Source organism: Brachyhypopomus gauderio, chromosome 8 (genome assembly GCF_052324685.1).
Source record: "Brachyhypopomus gauderio isolate BG-103 chromosome 8, BGAUD_0.2, whole genome shotgun sequence".
NCBI lineage: Eukaryota > Metazoa > Chordata > Actinopteri > Gymnotiformes > Hypopomidae > Brachyhypopomus > Brachyhypopomus gauderio.
In genome coordinates, this window is record NC_135218.1 from 21922249 (window position 1) to 21946382 (window position 24134).

At 42.0% G+C, this 24134-nt stretch overlaps 3 protein-coding genes across 5 annotated transcripts; 1 reads left to right on the top strand and 2 right to left on the bottom strand.

Moving 5' to 3' along the window:
* Nucleotides 1-391: 391 nt before the first annotated feature.
* c8h17orf67 (chromosome 8 C17orf67 homolog) lies at nt 392-3144 on the top strand. Its single transcript, XM_077015466.1, has 4 exons — nt 392-588; nt 1857-1945; nt 2194-2322; nt 2752-3144. The coding sequence occupies exons 1-3, from the start codon at nt 537-539 to the stop codon at nt 2308-2310; spliced, it is 258 nt and encodes an 85-aa protein (XP_076871581.1). The 5' UTR covers nt 392-536; the 3' UTR covers nt 2311-2322; nt 2752-3144.
* A 926-nt stretch (nt 3145-4070) lies between these two features.
* On the bottom strand, nt 4071-6402 carry cbx8b (chromobox homolog 8b). Its single transcript, XM_077015465.1, has 5 exons — nt 6245-6402; nt 6074-6117; nt 5764-5829; nt 5554-5620; nt 4071-5301 (listed from the first exon to the last, which is right to left on the bottom strand). Exons 1-5 carry the CDS (start codon nt 6311-6313, stop codon nt 4435-4437), a joined length of 1113 nt encoding a protein of 370 aa, XP_076871580.1. The 5' UTR covers nt 6314-6402; the 3' UTR covers nt 4071-4434.
* Nucleotides 6403-12292: 5890 nt separating this feature from the next.
* LOC143521934 (E3 SUMO-protein ligase CBX4-like) lies at nt 12293-19004 on the bottom strand. Of its 3 annotated transcripts, XM_077015468.1 has the most exons (7): nt 18287-18467; nt 16943-17005; nt 16753-16839; nt 16507-16550; nt 15868-15933; nt 14458-14524; nt 12293-14044 (listed from the first exon to the last, which is right to left on the bottom strand). In XM_077015468.1, the coding sequence occupies exons 1-7, from the start codon at nt 18314-18316 to the stop codon at nt 12713-12715; spliced, it is 1689 nt and encodes a 562-aa protein (XP_076871583.1). In that variant the 5' UTR covers nt 18317-18467; the 3' UTR covers nt 12293-12712. The 3 variants fall into 3 exon arrangements, with proteins under 3 accessions (XP_076871583.1, XP_076871584.1, XP_076871585.1); XM_077015469.1 differs by lacking the exons at nt 16943-17005; nt 18287-18467 and adding an exon at nt 18732-19004; XM_077015470.1 differs by lacking the exon at nt 16943-17005.
* Nucleotides 19005-24134: the final 5130 nt, after the last annotated feature.

Genomic DNA, 24134 nt, shown 5'->3' on the forward strand with positions numbered 1-24134 from the left:
ACTCAAATATAAACATAAACGGGCAACACCTCCCTGGCAAGGAGCCCAGACAGCCCCCGCGCCTGCGGTTTTCATATGGCCTTTTGAAAAACCAACACGAGCCAAGTGCGCCATCTAGCGGGCATATATATGTGCACGGGTGTGAGTGTGTGAGATCACACACACACACACACACACAAACACACACATCCACATGCACACACATATATATGGACCAAGATGTATGTGTGTGTGTGTGTGTGTGTGTGTGTGTGTGTGTGTGTGTGTGTGTGTGTGTGTGTGTGTGTGTGTGTGAGAGAGAGAGAGATGAGGCACCTACCTACACCTGCAAACATATGTGCTGACACAATGCCAGTGCAATTATTTTATTATTCTAATTTAGCATCGTGGTGGATTAATTGAGAATAGCATGGGAAAATAAAATATAAAAAGGTGTCATCTTCCATGTGACGTAACTGAACATAATCCCTACCTTAGGTCCGGACTGGACGTCCGTGCAGTGAGGACCCAGGAGCTGGCGCGAGGTCGAAGCCAACATGAAGCTCGTGGCATTTATGTTCTGTTTGGTCTTGTTGACCTCCTTCACAGGTAGGTGAATTTGTATCCCTGCGTTCATTCTGTTACATTAGAAATTGTTTAATGCGGTGCACCTTTATTTAGGATATGTTTCGGTCTCAAAACGTTTGAGACGTTTGTTTTTCCTTAGCCTGGAAATTAGAATTTTTAAACGGTGCATAAACCGTCAGAAATTAAGGGGATATCTAGAAACAGTGACAACAAATGCAGTTTGCAATGATCTAAATTACTACAAAAGTTTTTAGCAAAGTTGAACTGAATAAAGTTGCAGTTTTCCATAGTCAATTCAACGCGACATAAACTAAGAATCTGCGCAAGTATAAAAATAAATAATGCACAAATAATTAAACTTCTGATTATTAGCTCCTAAATATTTACTGAATCAGCACTGCTGGTATTAAAAAAAACAAACAAATAATAGATAGATTGATAAATAAAAAAATGGTTGATAAAACAAAGGTTAGTAACCTTTTCAGTCAACCAACCCGCTTTTCATTAATTTTCATACTTATTTAGTTGTTTGATTAGCTTATGTTATCCACTGTACACTCTTTTCCATTATCATATTAATATGGATATATAAAGCCTAACCTTTGATTCTAAACAAAATATCAGAATGATTAAAATATCAATAACTAAATCAACTTGTGCACGTATAGCGCCCCAAATGGGTCGAAATTAGTTATAACTGGTCTGCCACGTCGGTGTTTTGCCAATGCAGAATTGACAGAACTGAGCTCATTTTCTGACCCCGTCGCAGGTTAGACCTTCGGGTCACGCGCTTGCCGGAGTGGGCTCTCCGGGGACGAGCCCCGATGAATGGGCACTTTGTGCTCTAGAAGCGCTCCGATGTGGCGAGAGAGAGAGAGAGAGAGAGAGAGAGAGAGAGAGAGAGAGAGAGAGAGAGAGAGAGAGAATGAAAGAAAGAAGGAAAGAAGAGAAAGCTATAAATGATAGAAGTTACAGAACCACAGATAATTTATATAGTTGTGTAGTTTGTTTAATCCAAGTAGCACCATATAGACGTTTCTTTGCTCGTTCTAAAATTGTCATCATTGTAGTGATGCTAATTCATGATACATCACATACGAGATTACGCAATTTAGTTGAAGCGCCATCACAAACTTTTACTTGTTCAGTTTTTTCCAGAGTAGACGGATTACGTTTTATATTGGGAATCTGGTCAAACGAAGGCTAAATGAATTTACTTTAGCAATTACATAATGCAAAAAGAAAAAAAACAGGCTCTCTGTTGACTAAGATTTCACATGCCCCGCTAGAGGCTACTCCAATGATGAAAGAAAGCGTCGCAAAACAACTTCTCCGTAGCAAGAGACAGAAGCCAGGATACCCTGATGAGCCAATGAGAGTATGAAATTCCCCTCTGCACAGACACTCCATTAAAATGGACACACACACACACACACACACACACACCACATATATATATATATATATATATATATATATATATATATATATATATATATATATATATATATATATATATATATATATACTGTATACGAAATACAATTTCTGCTCTCTGCTGCCTTCGTCTCTCTCTCTCTCTCTCTCTCTCTCTCTCTCTCTCTCTCTCTCTCTCTCTCCGCCCAGGAGCATTTGCTGCACATGCAGCGTTTGGAGCAGAGGGCTCGCGAGACAAATCTCGAGCACTGGCTGAACCCGCACTGCTTCCCTCGCTGTGACCGTAACTATGGTTACCCCGTTTAACCACACACCAGTGTACGTTTCCAACACCTCTGTGGAAACCAGTGCTGTTCAATACCAATTCAAGTTTATTCATGAAGTCTAAAATTTTATAGAAAATCTAGAGTGATGTATACATTTCAATTTAATTTAATATACAAAACCAAACCTGAACTCCTATAAGGTTTTCCACTCATAAAGTAGCTACATTAAATATTTGTCACATCTTTGTCACATGTTTAATTTACGGATGTCAATCATTCTTGGTAGAACTGTTGACTAGGCAGAAATATGAGTTAGGCCTACATTTTCTTTTTTTTTTTTGACTGTCCGGTTATTTCATTTGTCTACAAAACGAATCTCATGCCTAGATGTTTTTTTCCAGTATCTGCAAAATCTTTAATATTATGTGCTGAATAGTAGAGTCTTATATAATAAATTTATACTATTTCTATTTGTTATCAGTAGGATGAAGGAGATAACGATTGTGATGAAGACGATCGTGAAAATGACGATTTTGAACGCAGAGACCGGGAAATTGGCAGTAAATGCTGAAGATATACAACTTTCAGAAACTTGAAAGAGGACAACTCCCAGTAAATAGCATAAATAGAATATCTCATATTTATCCCACTGTAGTAGAGGCCTATATTTAATCACATTAGCCTAAGAAAATATTCTAACATAACTTTCTCTAGTAGTAAAGGGGAGTACAACTATCCAAGTAAACACCTGTAATAAATTTATGTTGTCTCTTTATTCTTAACTTTTCATGCTCGAATTGTAAGTTTTAATGTAGTTAGATCTTTTTAAATATTAAAAAAGCTACAATCCAAAATCATTCTTCAGAAATTCTTAAGACACGGTATGGACGAGAACTTCATATCAAGCTTCTCGTTTATTTTGTGACCGCTTTGCTTTCTTTGGTTTTAATTAGGTTTATAATAACTCGTATGTTTAAAAGTTTAGTGGGATGATAACGTGCCTACAAAACCCACACACGCGTCTAAACTATGAATAGGCTATATAACGCCCCCAAGGAACATATATTAGAAACACTTATAAAAGTTTATTCGATCAGCAAGATACTCTAAACTAAAAAATGCAGTTAGTAAATATGTCGCTAATATTTAGGGAGCTACTAATCTGTAATTAAAACATTAACAAATATTGATATTTTTATCTGCGTAAAACATTAACACAGCGGTTAAATACATTCAACAGTTAAAACTCTCGTGTAGTTTTGTATTTCATTCTATCGTTTACACATGATTGATTAAAAAATAGGACACAGGCCACATTGGTCTATAGCTTAACTGACTATTTAGACACTGTTGAAAACGTATCTTGTAAAAACGTTCCCTCTCGCACTCATATGTACAAACACACATCATATTACGGGAATACCGACTAGCGCGATTAGTCTATTTTATAGCCAATTCATTTTGTTACCTCAAATAAATAGTTTCAATTGGAGCGAAAACGCACCGAATAAGCACACAGCCAACAAGAACATGACATATAACGCCGCAAGCGCGTACAGGAACCAAACACCGACATATCAAAGCGCCTAACTGGGTCCGGTCGTACATTATAGTGACCTGGATCCTTCACACCGAGGATCTTCACTCGGACGAACCTCATCTTTAGAAAACTCTACAAAATAGCTCGTCAAGTTTAACGAAGGCCCACTGTAACAAAAATCACATATTTTCAGTATACCGGCAATTAAGTCAATTAAATAACTCAATAAGGTAAGGCCTACTAATTTGAGAGACACTGGAAACACGTCAGTAGCTTAATATATTTAGCACACGATTTTCGATAAAAATGAAGTCAGCTTTACAAGAAGTGAATGTGGTAGTCGAACATACATATCTAAACACAGTTCTATTGACAACCGTTAATTGTATATGCATCTCGATTCTGACCATTTCTAGTACATGCAAATCTGTGTCCATAAGCCAAATTTAACCACAGCTTTTCGATTACATTTAAATACAGGTTTCAGTGTTAACAGAGAAAATGGAATAAAATTTTTATATACAATATACAGAACATATTGATAACCAATTTATGAAAATAATGGGAAAAAAATTAAGTGTGTGTGTGTGTGTATATATATATATATTTTCACAGTCCACAATTTCATCTTTTGTCTTTAAAGAAGCCTTTGTCTGTGCTGCTCTCTTTGATAGTCACAGTCAAAAAGTTTGTTGTCACATCTGTGATGATGACCTTCTCCATATTATTGAAACAGGGGCTCCAAGCATCATCCTCTTCATCTTCTTCCTCCTCTTCCTCCTCTGGTTCCCCGAAAATCCGTGCGACGGGAATTTTGGCGATGAGGGAAGGCTGCTGCCTCCTGGCCGCCTGTGCGGCGGGCTCTAGCACCCTCTGATGGCGGAGGTGTTTAAGGCGCTGCAGGTGGTGCTGGTGTAAGCGGCTGCTGTGTTCTGTAGTCCTGCACTCCTGCATGTCTAAATTCCTTCTAGTGGAGTTAATGCTCCAGTCCACAGAGGGGATCGTCCTGTGCTGCTTGTGGGGATACAGGGGGGAGGTTTGGTGCCTGTGGGGCGCTTTCATGGCTCTCGGATCAGAACGACCGTCTTCTTCGTCCTCCCCGAGGCCAAGCCGTGCCATTTTGGATGGGATGCTAGATATGGACTCCTCCGCCCTTCTCCTGGCCTGGTCTGGGTGGAGGCTGCTTGGGAATCCTTCTGGGAAGCGAAGCTTAGGTTTGCGGCCTCTCTTTTTGGGCGTAGGGATGAAGCCGTCGGTGCTGGGTCTCGGTGACGGATGAGGGCGATGTTCTCTGGCTGGTTCTGGAGGGGGAAGCCGCACGCTTTCGCCCCTGTTGACTGTGCTGGGGGGGAAGATAGTTGGGACCACAGCACGCAGACCCTCCCGAGCCCTTGGGGTAACCAGAGGCTCAGGGCTGGGATAGGTTATACGCATGCTGCGTGAAGATTCACCACGGAACTCGTAGGATCTGGCTTTGGCTTTTGCCTGAGCCTTTAAAAGACAATAATGAAAATAATTATTTAACTTCAGAAATTATAATTAATTTTTATATACATTTCCATTAATTGTCCAACTGAAATTATTTACATCTATATGAGTTTCGTCTGAATTAAAAATGACCATAAAAATGAAACAGCAGGTCTTTCGTTTCCATCTTTAAAAAAAAAAAAAAAAAAAAACACGGATATAGTTCCTATTCCATAGGACTAGGTCGAGCCTGGGAGTTAAAATACAGCTACTAACCTTCAGAATGAAGGTTTTGAGCTTCGGTCCTCTTTTCTTGGGCCCGAAGAGCTCCCTCTCACGTTCCCTGAAACGGCAGCGATGCCCACTTGAGACGAAGCGAAGTGGTAGCACAAGACAGCCACTAATGCGGGCGCGAGGGGATTTCACATTCACAGCATGCGACCACTGAACTTGACGCCCGGCCCCAAACAAATTACTGTTATTTACCTCTCTTCGAAAGCGGCGAAAAGCCGGGAATCCAGAATATTTTCTTCGGGCTCCCAAGTACTGTACCTATCAGGGAATCAGAATATGTTAACACAACTGACAGTCGACGGGGTTTCAAGTTTCCTATGCAGCGCTGCCTCCGTCGGGCGGCTAGCACGGGCAGCTAGCGCTCCAGCCTCCAATATGCCACTTTGCTTTTGTAGCCAGTGCATGCATGCCTCTAGCTAGCTGGTTTGACAGCCATTGTCGGCGTGTAAACGAGCTAGCTCGCTGACGACGTGAGACGGGGGGGATGTCGTCCATTACTCACTTGGGCGACCAACCCTTCCATTTCACCAGGTATTCCATCCGACCCTGCGCGTGCCACCAGACAGAAAAAACAACATTTTGGGTTAGCGACAACCTGCGGCATTGACAATACGCACAAGGAGGAAAAAATGCAATGGTTAGGTCCTAAGAATTTTTTACGTTGAACACGTACTCTCCTTATTCGCCTTTTTATGATCGATTCGGCCGCAAAAACCCTTTCTCCGACCGCAGACAGCTCCATGTTTACCTCTCTACCGTTAGCTCGCGGACAGGCTAGCCGCGCGTGCAAGTCCGCCTTCTCTCGCTTGAGAATTCCAGGCAGCCCATAATACTCTCGTGCACAGCGAGACGTCATCACGTTCTTCTAGCGTGTTGCCGTGGCACCGCTGTCGGCGGAGCCGTTCTGAAGCGACTCATTGGTTGCGGCTGTTGCTACGTGCGCGGGGTTCGCTTGGTGAAGTGGAAACGCACATTTGGGCTTTAAAATGTTTGACAGCACGTAAAATGGTGGCTCGTCTGAGTGTATCACATTTATTTGGTTCATTTTGACAGTGTGAATTTTTGCCCCCATACGACTCAAACAAGATGTGAGCTGTTCACATTTCACAGTAAGATAGCCAAAAGTCAGAATATAGGCTTCATAGATTTTTTAATCCTTCATGGTATATGCATTTTCTATGCATATACCATCTGCTTCGCTTTCATTGTTATTTCTAAACTTATTTATTTTATTCTAGGCAGTCAGGCTAGACAATTTGGTCAGTATGATACTGCAGTAGGTGCCACTATGCTGCTAAGAAACCACAATTTCCTCGGCCCAGGTGACGTAAGAATTTAAGTAAGAAAGCAAAGTCGAAAAGTCTAAATAGGATGTTAGATAATAAGCCACTTAGCGTTAGATAAATAAGATGTTGAGGGGGAAACCTGATGTAGCCTACCAATATGTTTGTTTATATTAGGTCATGCATGTCTAACTCAATAACGTAGTGTACTTTAATAGTCTTTTTTCAATACATTTGCGTACAGTATTAAAACAGTTCCAATAGTTTCGCAATCACTGTAGTATGAAACATTTGATTTAAACTAATCCGACTGTCGCGTGTTTAACCACTTGTTAACCTACCGATGACAATAACTTGTCGCAAAAAGTTCGATAACACATTTAAAAACTGTATAGCCTACCACATAATACACAGGAAGAAAATGTGTTGCGGTGGCTAAAGCGTTGGGTTAATTTTGAATTAATCTATTAAATTGCTGCACGGTTTTGGACTAAAAACAAATGATATCGTGTGACCAAGACTAATAAATAGGATGGAAATTTAAAACATTTCTGGAATTCCAGGAAAACACTGGCTTGTTGGTTTAAGGATACTACTACTGCAAAAATAATTGCAGATCGAGATTTAAGTATTTTAGGACATAACCTCTCCAGAGCATCCAGTAGAATACAACTGGATAATTTCGAAAATGTCCCTATTGTGGCTCAGTTACCTTACATGACGATATTTTATGAGTATTATTTTGTTAATTTATTATATATTTCATTGACTATTATGTATGTTTTATGTTTATTTTCTGTTGGATTACCTAGCAACTAGTGACTAGATAGGAATGCCTGCGTCAAAGAAAAAGCACCCCCGACACACACACACACACACACACACACACACACAACAACAACAACAACACCTCGAAATTAACATAAGCTTCTCAAACTTCAACACTTGAAACTGAGGAACAAGTTATCATAAACTGTTTTTAGGCTGTCAAGTAAATTACACATTATCTCAATATAATCTAGCATTTTAGGAGAGCATAAATGGGTAATTCTGCTATATTGTTTAACCTATTTATCAGACAAGAGTCACATTGCAATAAAATTATTTGCGAAGGCTCATATATTTCGACTCTGAGTTCGCTGACGACTGACTGCAATGTAATAGCAACAGTAAGCTAATAGACCGAATTGATAACCTAGTTAATCACTTGTTTTAATATTAGCATAATAATATAACCAAAATAAAACGAAGATAATAATAAAATAAGAAAATGCCTTGTAATAATAAGAAGAAAAGCGAATACGAAAAATATTGAATTAATTATTCTAACGTTTCTTATTAATGTTTGGAAGGTGCTGAACATTGTGGAATAACAATTTCAATAGAATATATTTTGATTTTGGTCGGTTTTCGCTGCAAATTAATAACATAATTATAGCTTAGAAGGACTGGTTGTATTTTTTTTAAATACACCAATACAATTTTAAGATTTTAACAAAATCACAAATAGGCCCAAATCATTAGTTAGGTTACATTATAAATGTGAATGTATGTGTGACACATGAAAACCAGATACAGTTTAGAATAAATACACTGCTGAATCCATTTCGTAATCAGTGCAACGTATAGTCTATCTGCGCTGAAATTACTCTCAGTGATCTTTCAATCATACGAATTGTTTCAGATTCAGGTCTGGTGCGCTGGTACTATTTAGAGAAAATAAGCCATCCGTTTTGTGTTTGTGTAAATTATTTTATAAATATGTTGGCCAGGTCATTCGCGAGAGACGATAGCTGCGTGCCTTCTTGTTCTATAAAATGATTTAATTGGCCTGAACTTCATCTGGCATGGAATGTACACAGGAGTCGGGAGAGTTTTGAGTGTTGTTCTGTATTTTTTGAAATACCTGAATAAATTATTTGTTCACTTGAAATGAAATAAGCTATAAAATGTATCGACCAATGGACACGTTTAAGATTTTAACTGGTTAATAAACAGGTAACTTTAAATCTGAGAGGAAACGCGGACGGCGAAGGCCGTCTGCGGGCTTCTGCGCGTGCGTGCGATTGGTGGCGTGTGTGGCGCAGTGCAGCAGCGGCGCGTCCGTATATGGAGCACGGGCGAGCTGGAGGAAGATTATTGGTCCGCTAGTTTCTGGGCAACGAATCTTGCGCAGCAGCAGAAAAAAAACTGTACAAAACGGAAATTAGGAGAATACGCTATTTATTTTTCCCCTAATTTATTACATATCGATTACATATCCGATCAAGTGTTATACTTTTTAAAAGTTAACATACATTAGAAAGTTAACTATACCAGGCAACCCCCATAATATATGAGAAAATTGCGGTGCCTAGAAATAGTTAAATTAGGCTACGTGATGAGTGGGTTTTTGGTATGCTGTGATGTTAGTTGAAGAAGACCATTTTCCTTTTTTTCCACTTCCATCTTCTTTTGAAAAAAAGAAAGATCGTGTAGGTTTTGGAAAGACTTCTTAAGTTAAAGGTAGGCAATCAAGTCGGTTAAAGAATAAACCAATTGAGGAAGAAATTGTGTATTCAAGCACAGAACGAAATCTAGAAACAGCTTCAAAATAGGTCAATTATAGTCCTAATGTTCTGCGCATTTTCGTATTTGGACAGATAAATAATATATGTTGTTCGTATTTATTTTAATTTGAAAACATCTCAGCAAGTCCCTGTACGTCCCATTGACTATTCCGAAAGGGTTTTGTATGAATATTTAAAAACCTTATAATGAACACATCTTACAGGGAAAATACCAGTGCGTGTCTCATCCCTAATAAGTGTTGTAGCCTGGCCTACAAGTTATTATAATATTGTATATGAATAGCGCTTAAAGAGACCCACTAAACAAGTGTTGGTTCCTCAAACTAAAGTTCTCTTCTAAGGTAATGTAACTTGCGCCCTGAGTGTCCAGTAAAATAGGGGTTACCTAGAAGTCTATGGGTTTTATACTTCACATTCAAGGTTAGTATAAAAGCTTAAAAGCAATTACGATACGTAGTCTCATTACACCTGTCTAATTTACGTTGGGTGGTTATATATGTGGTCGTTATACATTTTTACGAAACACGGATTAAGCTTCTTCGTTAAACTAATTTATACACAACAAAAAACGTTGAACGTGACCATTTGGGTTGATACGAGTGGCAGAAAACCTTCCTCCTGTATTGCTACTAAATCACACATAAACGGGACCGACTGGAGGAAGCCATTTTATATCGCAGCCGCGATGAAACCGCAGCTTCTCTCTCGGCGTGAGACGAAATGGTTGATGAGTGAGTCACTGTACTGATGGGCAGTTTGTCAAAGCCTTCTCAAACGGAGGATCTCCTATGGCCAGCGCACGAAGCGGCGTCGGTTTATTTAACACAGCGCTGATCTTTCTCCCGGAGACGTTTGCTGTCCGCCATGTTAGCTGATAAAATATTGAGCTGCCGTTGTGCAGTTCTTCTCTGAGTATTGATGGACTGCAGCTCCTCCGCCGTACAGCGGGTTCACACATGAGACTTTCACGCTGTCCTCTCTAACCTTCTACAAGAGGTTTCACCGTTTAGTGGCTCATGACAAAGAACAGAAATCGATATTGGTTATTCTTTCATCTCGAGGTCAGATTAACTCGGGGAAAAAGAGATATCGTTCATTATTTGTGTTTATTTTAAACGTCATAAAAGTGAAATAAGCAAAAGGTTAACAAGGGTGTGTTAACCTTTTGTCTTTTTTAGGGAGGTGGGGGTATTTATACAGCAATATTGAAAGAACTTACATTTACAAATATAGCTTAATGTAAGTGCTTGTTTGAATCACCCTTTCTGTGTTTTAAAGTTTCAGACAGTCCACGTTTGATTTGCTTATCTACTCATCCACTTATTAAAAACTTTTAGTTCATTAAATTATTAGATTAATCAAATCAACAGACCAGCCGCCAGTTATTATAACCATGGGTTTGTTATTAAGAAAATGTTGAACTTTTTAAAGTGACTCGACACCGCTGCAACACAACTTTTCGGTCTAACCGTTTACATGTGTGCTGTGACAGCAGTAATAACAAGAAAATGATACAAATGCTTATAACTACTTTATGGAGCTTAATAGAGGATCATTCTTCGTTTTGTTCATTCCATTGGGGATGTAGCTTATTTGTTTCTAAGAAAGACCAAGGTCTGCTGCCGTCAACCTTGCTGAGAAACCAGATATATTTCTGTAGCTATCTACGAGACGTAGGCCTGTCAAACACGCAGGTTGTTACCAATGCTCTATGACAGCCACGTATAATCTCAAATGATGATTTGTTAACTTGTTAATGATCAGTTAACTGGTCACCTCTCGTGACATAGCTATATCTTTCGTTCAGTGATTGTAGTTCATTTGGCCAGAATTTAAATAAGCATATTTTGTCTTACAGTATCTATAGCCAGCAGAAACGTTTACCAAACTGTACCTTTTAAACATGGAACAAGATTTCGCTGTTTAATAAAGGCGTTGATTTTGCTATCCCACTGAACCTAGTAGCCAAAGTTTGGTGGAAATGCCGTGGTAGGCTATTACAGGCAAAGATTTAAAGGCAGTTTCGGCTTCCCCAAATCTTGTGCTCTGAGGTAATGTTTCCCTGAACGCCTAACCATGATGACCAAAACAACAACGGAACAAAGCTGATGCCTATTTTTCTATTTTTGATCTTGTGCTATTTTTTGGGGGGGATCACGTAGCCTTGTTTTCAAACTAAGAAGTGCTTAGGCATATACGTCTAGTGCCTAAGGCTCTATTTACTAATAACTATTTATGTCTATCTAAAATCAGAAGCAACGTGCTCTCCTTGACATCTCTTGTTAAAAACAAACGCACCACGTTTGAAGTGGACGGAAAGGATACGGCGTGTTGGATGTCATCCGTAGGCCTACAGCTCAGCTAAACATGTAATCGCATACACACTAATCCAGGATGCAGATATTCGCAGACAACCACGTAACCCAGCCTCACGACGCAGATCCACGTGCCTCTTTACATTTTAGTTTAGCCTTATCTCGGTTCTCGCTTTTACAATCTAAAACGTTTCGGTAGGCCGTGACACGCACACTTCTTTAGTGACACATACACGGTCATTGTAGAAAATGTAAGTTTTTTATAATAGCACACTGACTGATCTGGATTACCGAAATCAATCATGATCAGTAGGCTGTATTTAATGCAGAGTGGACCCCAAGTCCACTCAACTTTGATAAAAGGTTACACACACTTTCTCTGGTCGCATAATGGGATCGGGCAAAGGGCATTCCTATACTAAGGTCCAACATAATTACTAGAAAAAAAGACATGTACTACCGGCCTTTTTGTTTACATGACCTAATCTTTCAGTTACACATTCTTACCCACACGTACACGCACGCACACAGACACTAACCGAGAATCTTATGACACGCAAAAATATGCTTTTAATGTGTTGAGATGAATCTAAATATTACACTTTGTGTGTAAAGCACTTTACAATTTTGAGCTGCTAAAAGACAGAACAATAAAAATGGTTTAACATTACATTACATACATAAGTGCTTTATAGACATGTGAGCCTTCTCATAAAGCATAGCCAAGAGAAACAAGCCACTGGAAAACAGTGTAAAAAATGTTTTGCTGACTTGTATAACTATTATGGAATAGCTTGCAGAACTTAGTGGGATTGTATGCAGACTGAAAAATATTAAACCTGCACCTGATACTGTATCATTCTGAAAACAATTAAAGTGATCTTCTGAAATCTGAAGACCAGTCCTACTTTATATATGTACATATATTCACAGAGTTATGATTTCAGTAGTTTTTGTTTTAAAGCTGTCATTTCTAGACTGTTACATATTCCTTAAACGTAACTGTAAGGCAGTTTGCTGTGACGTCTGTTATTATTATATTTCCGAGGAAAGGTGTAAAAGGTGTTTCTTTCGCTGTTAGCTCTGTGTCTTTCACACACTGTTCAGAGTTGCCATTTATCTCACAACCTGTCCCAGAATTCCTCTCTTCCCGTGACCGTGCGCAGCTAAGATCTATTGGCTCATCCTGGCAGCAGTCCAGAAATTCAAACTTGTGTCCATTTGAGAGCTGGTGACTGTTAAGGTGTGTGGTGCTGCTCTGACACTGACGTGTCGCCGAGTTTGGTGCACTGATGCTCTGAACACCGGCGAACCGTTTTGCCTCCCCCGGGTCAGTGTCCAGTATTGAACACCTCTTTTGGGCCCCCTGCCTACTCCTTTGATCCAACTGGGAAGGGACGGCCTTTTCAGAAGTCTTTGGGCTCAGGCTGGATTTGGCTGTCAGCTGCAACGGTCGATCCTCGTGTGTGGAGTGTTCAGGATCCCGTAACTCCCGTGCTTCGTTCATCTCAGCTGCCACCGCCCCCAACGTGACTGAGTCAGGGCGGGACAGTCCATTCGTAAGCCCAGACGGGGGAGGTTTAACCTGATCTTTGCTGTCCTTTCCACATCCAGGGCCCTCGGAGCTGTGCTTACTGGGACGCACGGTTTCGTCCGCAGCATCATCTACGACAGCTGCCTTGCTCTCCAGCAACTGAGGTGGCTGCTTCACCCCTACATCCTCCTCCCCACCTTTAACCCTGGCTGCCTGGATGCCGTTCTCCATGTATTTGCTCATCACAATGACGATGCGTCCGTTTTTGTTTTTATTCTTCACTATTTTCAGCTTGCTGCTTATTCCGTTTGCAGGGCCCCTGTCCTGCGTAATGGTACGATCCAAGCCGAGCTCCGGCTCACCGCTTCCGCCATTCAGCTCCATGGTGATGCCCCTCACTTTGCTGAGGCACCCGGAGTCCTTGTCCCGAACCCACTTCTGCTGGAGGCTCGGCGGGAGGTTCCAGCTCTCCCTTCCCACCTGGGGCACCACGGGCTCCTTGGCCCTGTCACACGGCGTCTGGTACATTTTGGGGTCGGGCTGGTAGTGATGGTGTTTCTTGCTGTTGAGCTGGTAGTAGTGCTTTTTCTTCCCGTTGGTCAGAGCACCTCCAGGGTTCTGGTTCTGGAGGGGCTGGTACGGGTGGTGCTTCCTGCTGTTCAGCTGGTACTGCTGGGTCTGTGCTGGATCCACGGCCATCCTGACACAGGTGTCATGCGATGCCTCCTGCAGGTCAGACAGGATGCTGGACCTCCGGGCGAACGAGGGAACCTGAGACAAGAACACACACACATCCGTAAACTGCAGTTATTATGAGGCTGTAGTTACTGTGTGTTGGGTCAGACCACAATGAACTCAGATCAGGACTCTTATATTTGCACTCAGTACATACCTATGCACACACCATACTCTAATATGACATACATGAGGCTCTTGTACCGATGACACATGTATATACAGCATTCTAGTTTACTACACTCATGTACTGTGTACAGTATAGTATACACAGTATACACTCCTGCATAGAGAAATTGGATAGTCACATCGTTTTAAGTTCTCCCTAAATAAAGAAATTTCTCCAGCAGCTTATAACGCCAGGCTGTAGCTTTCTTTTGCCAAATTTTGATGAAACAAACAAACAAAAAAATAAGAAAAGTTAGCGTGTGAAGAACACACTGGCTCACCTGTGTGAAGGGCTGCTTGGGTTTCGGGCCACGTTTGCGATATCCCAACAATTGCTCCTGATGCTCCCTGCAAACAAACAAAAAATAAAACCTGTACTTTTAGTCATATCTCAATTTTGTCTAAAAGGGCCTCCATTAAATGTTTATTTTCAACAGGCTGTAGTAAAATTTTATGAAGAAATATAGGTAATGTCTTGTTAGGCTGTAGTTAGACCATTAGGAAAAATGAATGGCAGTACTGTAGCACTGATAATACATGGTACGTAAATTCAGTAATATACTGAATAATTATGAACATTTTGGAAAGTTGCTGACCACAGTCGACACAGGACCACACAACAGTATACTTTGTGACGCGTCCACAATACAATGCAATTAGGCGATATAGGAATAACGAATGCGGCTGTTTTTGACATAACCAGGCCTTTTGGTCACTCCTGTCTCCAGGATGGCATTTACCATACATGATCAACAAAAAAAAAAACAGAAAACGTGCCTTTGACGAAACTGGTTATTAACGCCTGTCCCATCGACTGTCTTTCTTTCTCTCCACACACCCAAAACCTAATTAGCCGGTGGAGTAACCGCATACACTCGGGGGAGGCGCGCAATTATTCACAACAGAATTGCCCATCGCGAAGGGAGACGGCTAATGGCGCGAGCAGATGCCAGTTAGAGGTCCCGAATGCTCGGTGCTAATGTGAGTGGAATTTCGTGGGGAGGGGTGCGCAGGGTGGGCTAATGTATGAGCCCACACGGAAAATCGCCCTTTTGCGCTAGGTGATGTAGCCAAACAGTGTGGGTGAAATGCAGGTTTGCGCGTGCTGTGGCCCGTGACTGCTATAAAAAACTACTCTATATTGGTACGTGCTGCCTTTGCCTATTCGCGTGGATATTATGGAAGGCCAAACGTGGATGAATCTTAATAATGCTCCCTTCCCCCCACCAGAACTGAGAATAACCGTCTATAAAATCACCCCGACGAACTGCAACACATTTGTGTAATCTAAGCAAACACGGCTAATGTGTCTGTCTTTCGGGAGCCCCTGTCACCTTCTGGAGTCATGATCGCATGTACACGACCCTTAAGTGTGCGCGCGGATCTTGACATTAGCGTGGCCTGCAACCGCGATTCAGTCACAATTCACACGCGCCTGCGCACATGCTCTCCCGCTCTTGTTTTCTTGCGCCCTCCCTCTGTCAGACAGAGTATGTGTGTGTGTGTGTGTGAGAGAGAGAGAGAGAGAGAGAGAGAGAGAGAGAGAGAGAGAGAGAGAGAGAGAGAGAGAGAGAGAGAGAGGGAGAGAGGGACGGGAAGGCAGCAGCCCACTGTGATAGTGAAAGCTTCACCCTCCTCCCCGTTTTACTACACAAGGTCAGCGTGTTATCCGACGCTGTTCTCTCTCTCACCTGTTTTGGAACGCGACAAGGAGGCGCGGGTCCAGGATATTTTCCTCCGGTTCCCACGTGTTATACCTATAAAGAGAAGAGAAGAGAATTGAAGGGGGAGGGGAGAACGGGACAGCGCATGAATGTAACCAGCTCTCTCAACCGAACCCGGTTAACGTGGCTGTCATCCTAACCGTTAACGGAGAGAGCTGTGACACGGGCTCTCTTCGCTGAACGTCAACGCTAAAAATTGAACATCCTATAATGTATATCAGGAGATCAGGAGTTAGAGAATCGGTGAATATTGAAAATGTAAATCACGAATATTGGAACTAAAAAAGGTTTCTTGTGATACGGGTTGCAAATACTGCACGCAAAGTAAACAGAAGTAAAGCTCCTGCACGTGTCCGCGTTTTCAAACCACGCAAGCTGCCTCACCAAACACTTATTACTTGTACAAATGTGCATTCATACTTCTAGTGGCGCTATTTAATCTTAAAAGCACTTCTGTCTCTCAGAGGTAGAAAAAAAGAAAGCCATGACATCCCGCGCACATCAGCAGTGAGCGCGAGACGAAGTTCAGCTTCATCTTGTCTCCTCGCGCACATTCCCTCAGCACCCCACGACTGCACGCGCGTGGGGCGCGTGGGTAACACTTACCTTGGGGACCAGCCTCGCCACTTAACCAGGTACTCAAACCGTCCCTGCAAAGACCGTAAAAAGAAACGTCAGTTGGGATGTGGAAGTTCCCAAAACACGAACAAGACTGTTCGAGTTCTGCAAAAAGAAAAATCAGGAAAAAAAACCCTTCTGAATCGTGTATCTATATGAAATATGTAGTTTTCTCATGCAATGTTTGTTCGGTGCTTAAAATGTCTTAAGCATTACTTGCAAACGTTACCAGACCTTTCGAATACGTTTCTTCTCGATGCTTTCCACAGCGAAGACGTGCTCTCCCGCGGCGGGTAGCTCCATTTTCGCTTCGAGATGGTGCTTTGCAAAAATAAGGCACAGAAAGCGTCGGTCAGCGCGCCCGAGTACGTCTATTTGTTGTGTCGAAAGCAACCATGAGGGCTTTTCTCGGTATATTCCTTACACAGTCCCTCTCCAAGAAGCCGTCTGTATTGCGAGGCAGAATCGCCGTGAACTCTGAAACAAGCTGCAGAAAACACTTCATGCAAATAAGCATCGGTGTGACGTGTAGTGGAGTAGGGCGGGCTCAACGCAGCCAGCCCCACACCGCGGGCTCAACACAGCCAGCCCCACACCGCGGGCTCAACACAGCCAGCCTCACACCGCGGGCTCAACACAGCCAGCCTCACACCGCGGGCTCAACACAGTCAGTCTCACACCGCGGGCTCAACACAGCCAGCCTCACACCGCGGGCTCAACACAGTCAGGCTCACACCGCGGGCTCAACACAGCCAGCCTCACACCGCGGGCTCAACACAGTCAGCCTCACACCGCGGGCTCAACACAGCCAGCCCCACACCGCGGGCTCAACACAGCCAGCCTCACACCGCGGGCTCAACACAGCCAGCCTCACACCGCGGGCTCAACACAGCCAGCCTCACACCGCGGTCTCAGTGCTCTACACAACTAACAGTCGTTCACAGCTTTCCAAGTGGCGAGCAAAATTCTTCTCATGTAACGCAAAGACGGCCACGCGTTTGTAGGCACTTTTATTTTCAACAGACTCGACCTCTCTTTAGAGACAGCTCATTTGTAATAATCTGGTCAAAAATATCAGAAAAGCCAGAGATTGCTTAGAGATTTCTAAAATAAGATGAATTGTGTTACAGTGTATAGCGAGAGAGTCGGAGAGACATTTAGATACGCAGTAGGGCCTACAAAAATACAGTAAACAATTAAGAAATAAAACTGGTGGCCAACAAAGAAATAAAAGCGATGTAGGATGTTCAAGTTTATAAGTTTATACAGCCTCTGAACGTGTGTGCATGAGTGCATGCGTTCACATGTGCGTCTGTGTGCCAGAGCCTGAGCTTAAATCTACTATCGCGAAACGTTAATCACATAAAGATACAGCACAACGTCATTTTATTTATCTTCTTTACATATTTTGCACCCTTTTCATTATTTTTTTTTACTTTTTCTATGATTATTCCTATTTTTACATATTTAATCGCGTCCGAGCTACACCAGTTGCACAGTAACAAAGCGCGACAGATATTTTTTCCCGGAAAGATCTTTGAACTGTTACCTTAACTTTATTAGCTAATTAATCAGATCATGTTCCAGGAAGATGAATATGCTACACAAATAATCTATGACAGACTAACAATGTAAACATTCTTGTATAGGCGTCAACAAGCGATATGAGTAAATATGCAGGTAACCTATACACTTCCAGTTTTAATCTCTTAAAGTGAACACCATATATTGCATTCAATTCGTTTTGCAGAATCTCTGTTGTACTAACCATCATATAAAGCGTTAATTTTTCTATCATCTATAGCAGGGGTACTCAACTGGCGGACCGCGGTCCGGATCCGGACCCGAACGCGATCCTGTCCGGACCCAATCTCATTCCTGATTAACTGGATACGGACCAAAACAAAACCGTAGCATTTATTTCAGGGCTATTGAAAAAACACTCCGTCACGAGTGATACGTTCGCCCCCCCGCTCAACAACTTACGTTCGCCACCCCCCCCCCCCCCCCCCCCCGCTCAACAACTTACGTTCGACACCCCCGCCGCACCGGACCTCAGGTCACAGGTATCTGCCAAAATTGGACCGCGGACAAATTTAGTTGACTACGCCTGATCTATAGTCTATCAAGCGATGATGAAATAGCTTCCATTATGTGGTGATTTTCACTATTCCTCCAATATGATGTTTATAAGCGACAATCAAAATACGCACTTGTAGAAAAACGCAGTAACCTTTCTGCAGGCCAGTTGCACGTGGCATTCAAACATAAGTGGCCCGCGAATTTCACAGATATGTAGGTCAGCGCGGTGAAGCCCCAGGCATTCTGCTCGCGAATCTGTATTCGCCTCCGACATCTGTGCGCTGACGGGCGACGGCTGGTGAAGCACTTGTGAAAACGCGATTATGACAAGGAACTGAACGTGTGTAAACCTACGGCCAGTGGATGCCGTGATTATCGGGGTTTGCGTTGCGATAGCCGGTGCTGTGCCGAGCATACGCAGGTTCTTTACCGAAAACGTATCCGTTAACCTATGTTTCTCCTTCTCTCTATCCCGCACCCCTCCCTCCCTCTCTCTCTCTCTCTCACACACACACACACACACACACACACACACACACACACACACACACACACACACACACACACACACACACACACACACGTGTGTGTCAGGAGGTTCGTGCCGAACGAGGAAAACATTCACACAAATTCAGCACAAGAAGGGTTAAACGGTCACGACGAGCGCCACAATCTTCAGCCTATTACAGGCAGGCACGACTACCTTTCCATATAAGGTCATACACACCGAGCAGCGTTGAAATAACTGTGCACCTATTCAATTATATACACTCACGTCCACAGTCGTCCATTTAAATGTTTAGTAGGCTACAATAATAAAAGTTCCAGACAGTCTCGTGAGATTCCTGAAAACAGATTAGCTCTGAGCTCACAACATTGAACAAACATTTCTGCTGGCTTCAATGAAACCTCTTTTTCTGGTCACATAAATAGCCAGCAGGTAAAGCACGTCATCACAACGAAATCTTGGATTATTCATCTATTAAACAGATGACAGGTCACTTCTATTGAGATAGTCTAAAATAGCTACCAAAGCAAAAAAAAAAAACTGACACACACTCCAAGACAATTTAGTATAGCGTAAGATCGGTTTACACTCTTTCTTGGGTAATACGGTGTAATCAAATATAAAGCGTATTAGAATCGGGATTTGGTTTTTTGGACTGTCGGGCAAAAACGGTTCCAAAAAGGTTGTTCCCAACCGTCCTGTGTACTGTTGCACTGCAATGTTATAGCCTACAAACCACTTTACATGTAGCTATGTGAATTTACACACAAGGTACAGTGTCTGGTGACGAAGAAAAATTCTGTGCTATAAAAGTTTTAAACTGTATGCAGGGGCGTCGTGACAATTTATTTTGGCTGCGGAACGGTCAGAAGGTTTCTGACTACACCTGTTCACGGACTAGACGCGCTAGACGCGCAGAAACGCAGCGGTCTGTCCACTCTAAACTTATTCGATATTACGAGGTAGCCGCTGTCCAGTATCTGTGCAGCGAATTAAAACATTTACTCTCAAACTGAGTGACTGTTCAATTAAGCACCGAATATTAATTTATTAATCCGTACGTCAACATTACCTATTGAACCTTGCTGGTAAGGTGATCATCACAGCAGGAAATACATTTTAACATCAAGGTGCTGGTACGTCTAGCGTATCTTAATGCTTATTTTCTTTCAAATATCAGTAGTTAGGTCCTTCCGCGCGGTTGAAGTTTTCTCTGATAATTTGTCAGGAAATCATAAAAGACGCAACATACGTTTTTCGTGTGTAAGTAAAAAATATTCAACAACAGGCCTTAAATGGAAAATATCTGGTTGTGTAAGGTTTGTACGAAAAAAACGGGATGTAGAGCAATCGCCACTGAGATCACTACATGAGTTTAAACCATGTGCGATACCTCGCCAGTGTCCACAACACGCGCCCTGTTGGTTTTATAATGCTTTTCTAAATCGTGGCTTAAATCAGTTAAGCCCTTTGCCTTACACTGGGGAGGTCTGCGAGACGAATTGTATGGGCCACGTTTCCCAAACGCTTGGTAGTATTAAAATCTATTTAACTGAGAGTGTTCAGGGTCACATTTGTTCTACCATTTAAAAATGATCATGTGGGGAAACCTGGCACTGATAAATTAAAAGTGGAACCTTTTGCAAAATAGTTCTAGGTAAATGAAAAGCTTTTTAGTGAAAATAAAAATATCATTTGACAAGAAAACTTACAATTTACGTTAGATCGTTTTACTTAATGGTCTTTTCCAGCTACAATAACCAAGATCACAGCAGGATAAACTAAGCTCATCTCTGGTCTATTTTCATATATAAGTATAAATGGAAAATCTGTTGTGGAAGCAGTAAAACACCAATATGTGATGTTATTGTTGTGAGGTCAAGGGTGCCACCAACAGGATCTTATAATATTCAGAGGTTGCTGAAAATGTAACCTAGTGTGAATGAAGCAGGATGTAGACTTCAAAACAGGAGAAACATACAGCAAAATCCAAACCTCAGTCCTGTTATCCAAACACTTCGTAGTGTTACAGTCTTAATGAGGGCGCAAATGACAATCATCTTCATGTCACGGTGATTTTGTGACACTCTGGTCCTGATTATTTACAGAGTGACTACAACCTATCTGGCAACCAGAGCAATCCATGAGCTGGGACAAGTATGTGGGTTGCCAGTACCTTTGAGGCCCTGGGCGCATTGTTGACGAGAGAAAACAGCTGTCTGAGTCATGTAAAATACCCTAGATTACATTCAAATTGTATTATCAAAAGACATGAGGACAATACAGATAAGGCAGGGCAATTGTCTTTGTCTTTCTTAAGGCCATTTACCATTTAAGAAAATGGTGTTTCACAGAGCAGAGCTCTACAGATGTCTGCGTGTCTGCTTGTGTGTGTGTATGTGTGTGTGTGTGTGTGTGTTGGTTTTTGGCTCAGAGCTAAACTTTGTGCAGGTTTTGGCTCAGAACTAAGGTGAGGGTTTGGGGTCAGAACTAAACTAGGTGTGAGTTTTGGGTCAGAACTAAACTAGGCATGAATTTTGGGTCAGAACTAAACTAGGTGTGGGGTTTGGGTCAGAACGTGCATTTTTGGGTCAGAACTTAACTAGGTGTGCATTTTTTTGGCTAGCCCCGCACTGACAAATCCACTTGTCCCTCTGCATTCAGCAACAGCGAGAGCTCAAGAGAATTTATACAATTTATAGCAGCATTATAAACTATAATGTATAAACTGTTAATGTCTTATAACACACACACACACACACACACACACACACACACACACAAACTCACTGGCCACGACTGATGCTCCTCTGTCACGGCTCATATCTGTGCAGAATGGAGATGGGCACTGTTGTCACGGTGACTCACCAGTATGCTCGGACGCAGGCCTTTAAGTGGCTTAGTGGCCCTGGAGAGAGAGCAGGCAGATCACCAGTGGCAGGTAGACCTCACCATTACTCAACTATGACCAATAGGACTGATGACTCAGAGTGGAAAATCTCCATTAGGTCTCTCTCTCTCTCTCTCTCTCTCTCTCTCTCTCTCTCTCCCATCCCCTCTTGTTCCAGCTCTTGCGTACCGTCCCCAACCCTGCCTGCTCTCTTTCTTTCTTTCTTTCTTTCTCTCTCTCTCTCTCTCTCTCTCTCTCTCTCTCCATTTCTGACTCATTTAACTAGCAGTAAAAGGCATAAAGATGTTGTGGAGATGTTGTGTGTGGTGTTTGGTTCTTTGTTTCTGGCTTTTAATAAACATTTTTGAAAATACCCATAATTCAGAGCTTTGAGCAGTATGTCCATATATACATAGTATATATGCAATATATATACATAAGTATAAAAAATAAACATGCATTACTTCTCCTTAAGCATCGTATGTCAGGAGGCAAATGGTTTGCAAGTATAATGTAACTGTACCATTACATAAATAGAATGATCAGTTCACTAAAACCTTGTGAGTACAACCCACTGGGATGGGCTCACGACGATGATGATGATGATGATGATAATGTAGATATACAAGTCTAGGTGTGTAGACATCAGCATGGCTTCGGTCCAACACTGTAATTTGGGAAGGGTGTATGCGTTGTCGCAGTGGACACCTCACACCGGTTCCTCCCATGGGCCAACACATTTCTCCACATGTCTCAGATGTGAAGTTGAAGCACATTGCAGGGCCACCACAGGGAACAAACAAACAAACAAACAAACAAACTAATGGTGAGGATGACTTGTGTTCAAATTCAAGGTTGCATCTTTAAATATTTGCTGTAATGAATGAGGAAAGATGTTTTTTCTGTGATCATGGAGGCCTTTTTAGATCAATATGGGGAGAAAGTACAAGGACTTCACAAGGGACCTGCATATAAAGGAGACATGTACAAGGTATTTAGATTTACAATAAATATGAATGTTTATTAAAAAGTCAGATAAGAATGAGATTATGATAATGAAGTGAAGCTTGTTGACAGGGTTTATTATGGGATTTTATGAGGATTTGCTGTCACTAAGTCTTAGTAAAATATTGCAACTGAAATTATTGTAAACAATATATAAGTTGACACAATAAAAAAAAGATCGATGATGGATGGATGGATAGATAGATAGATAGATAGATAGATAGATAGATAGATAGATAGTGTGTGTAATCACTGCAATATTCACACAAGAGGTTAAACAGGACTGATTTGTAGGTCTTTATAACCTTGCCAAGATTTCACTCAAGATCATACACACACACACACACACACACACACACACACACACACACACACACACACACACACACACACACACACACACACAAGTAGCACCTTCTGAGACCACTGTTGTTGTTGTTTCATGTTGACTGAAATCAATACAGTTCATTAAAAATGTGTCAGATGGTGAGCAACTGTACAAGAAATCTTCAGTAACTATATGAAAACACCATCAAACACAAACACATTCCTGCTGCACATATTTGACTGAATTCATATACTTGTGTATGTGTGTGTGTAAATGGCAGTGTATGTGTAATGTGGAGGTGAATGGACAGTGTGTGTATGTTTTGTGCATAAGTGTGTGTGTGTGTGTGTGTGTGTGTGTGTGTGTGTGTGCGTGTGTGTGTGCGTGTGTGTGTGTGTGTGTGTGTGTGTTTTGCGTAGATGAATGGGCAGTGTGTGAGTGTATGTTTTCTGGATCATTGCTCTAAAATGGCAGTTGTAGTGTCATTGTCAGTGAGGCTGTGGTGGAGAGACAGGCTCTTTATACACACTGCCTCCAGCACTCCTCCCTCCCTACACACACACACACACACACACACACACACACACACACACACACACACACACACACACACACACACACACACACACACACACACACACACACACAGGCATCCACCATGTCACCATAGCTCTGGAACTGGGGGATGGGAGGAGTGAGAGAGAAAGAGGGAGAGAGATAGAGAGAAAAAGAGAGAGTGAGAGGAAGAGATAGATAGAGAGAGAGCAAGAGAGAGTTACAGAGGAAGTGAGAGAGAGTGAGAG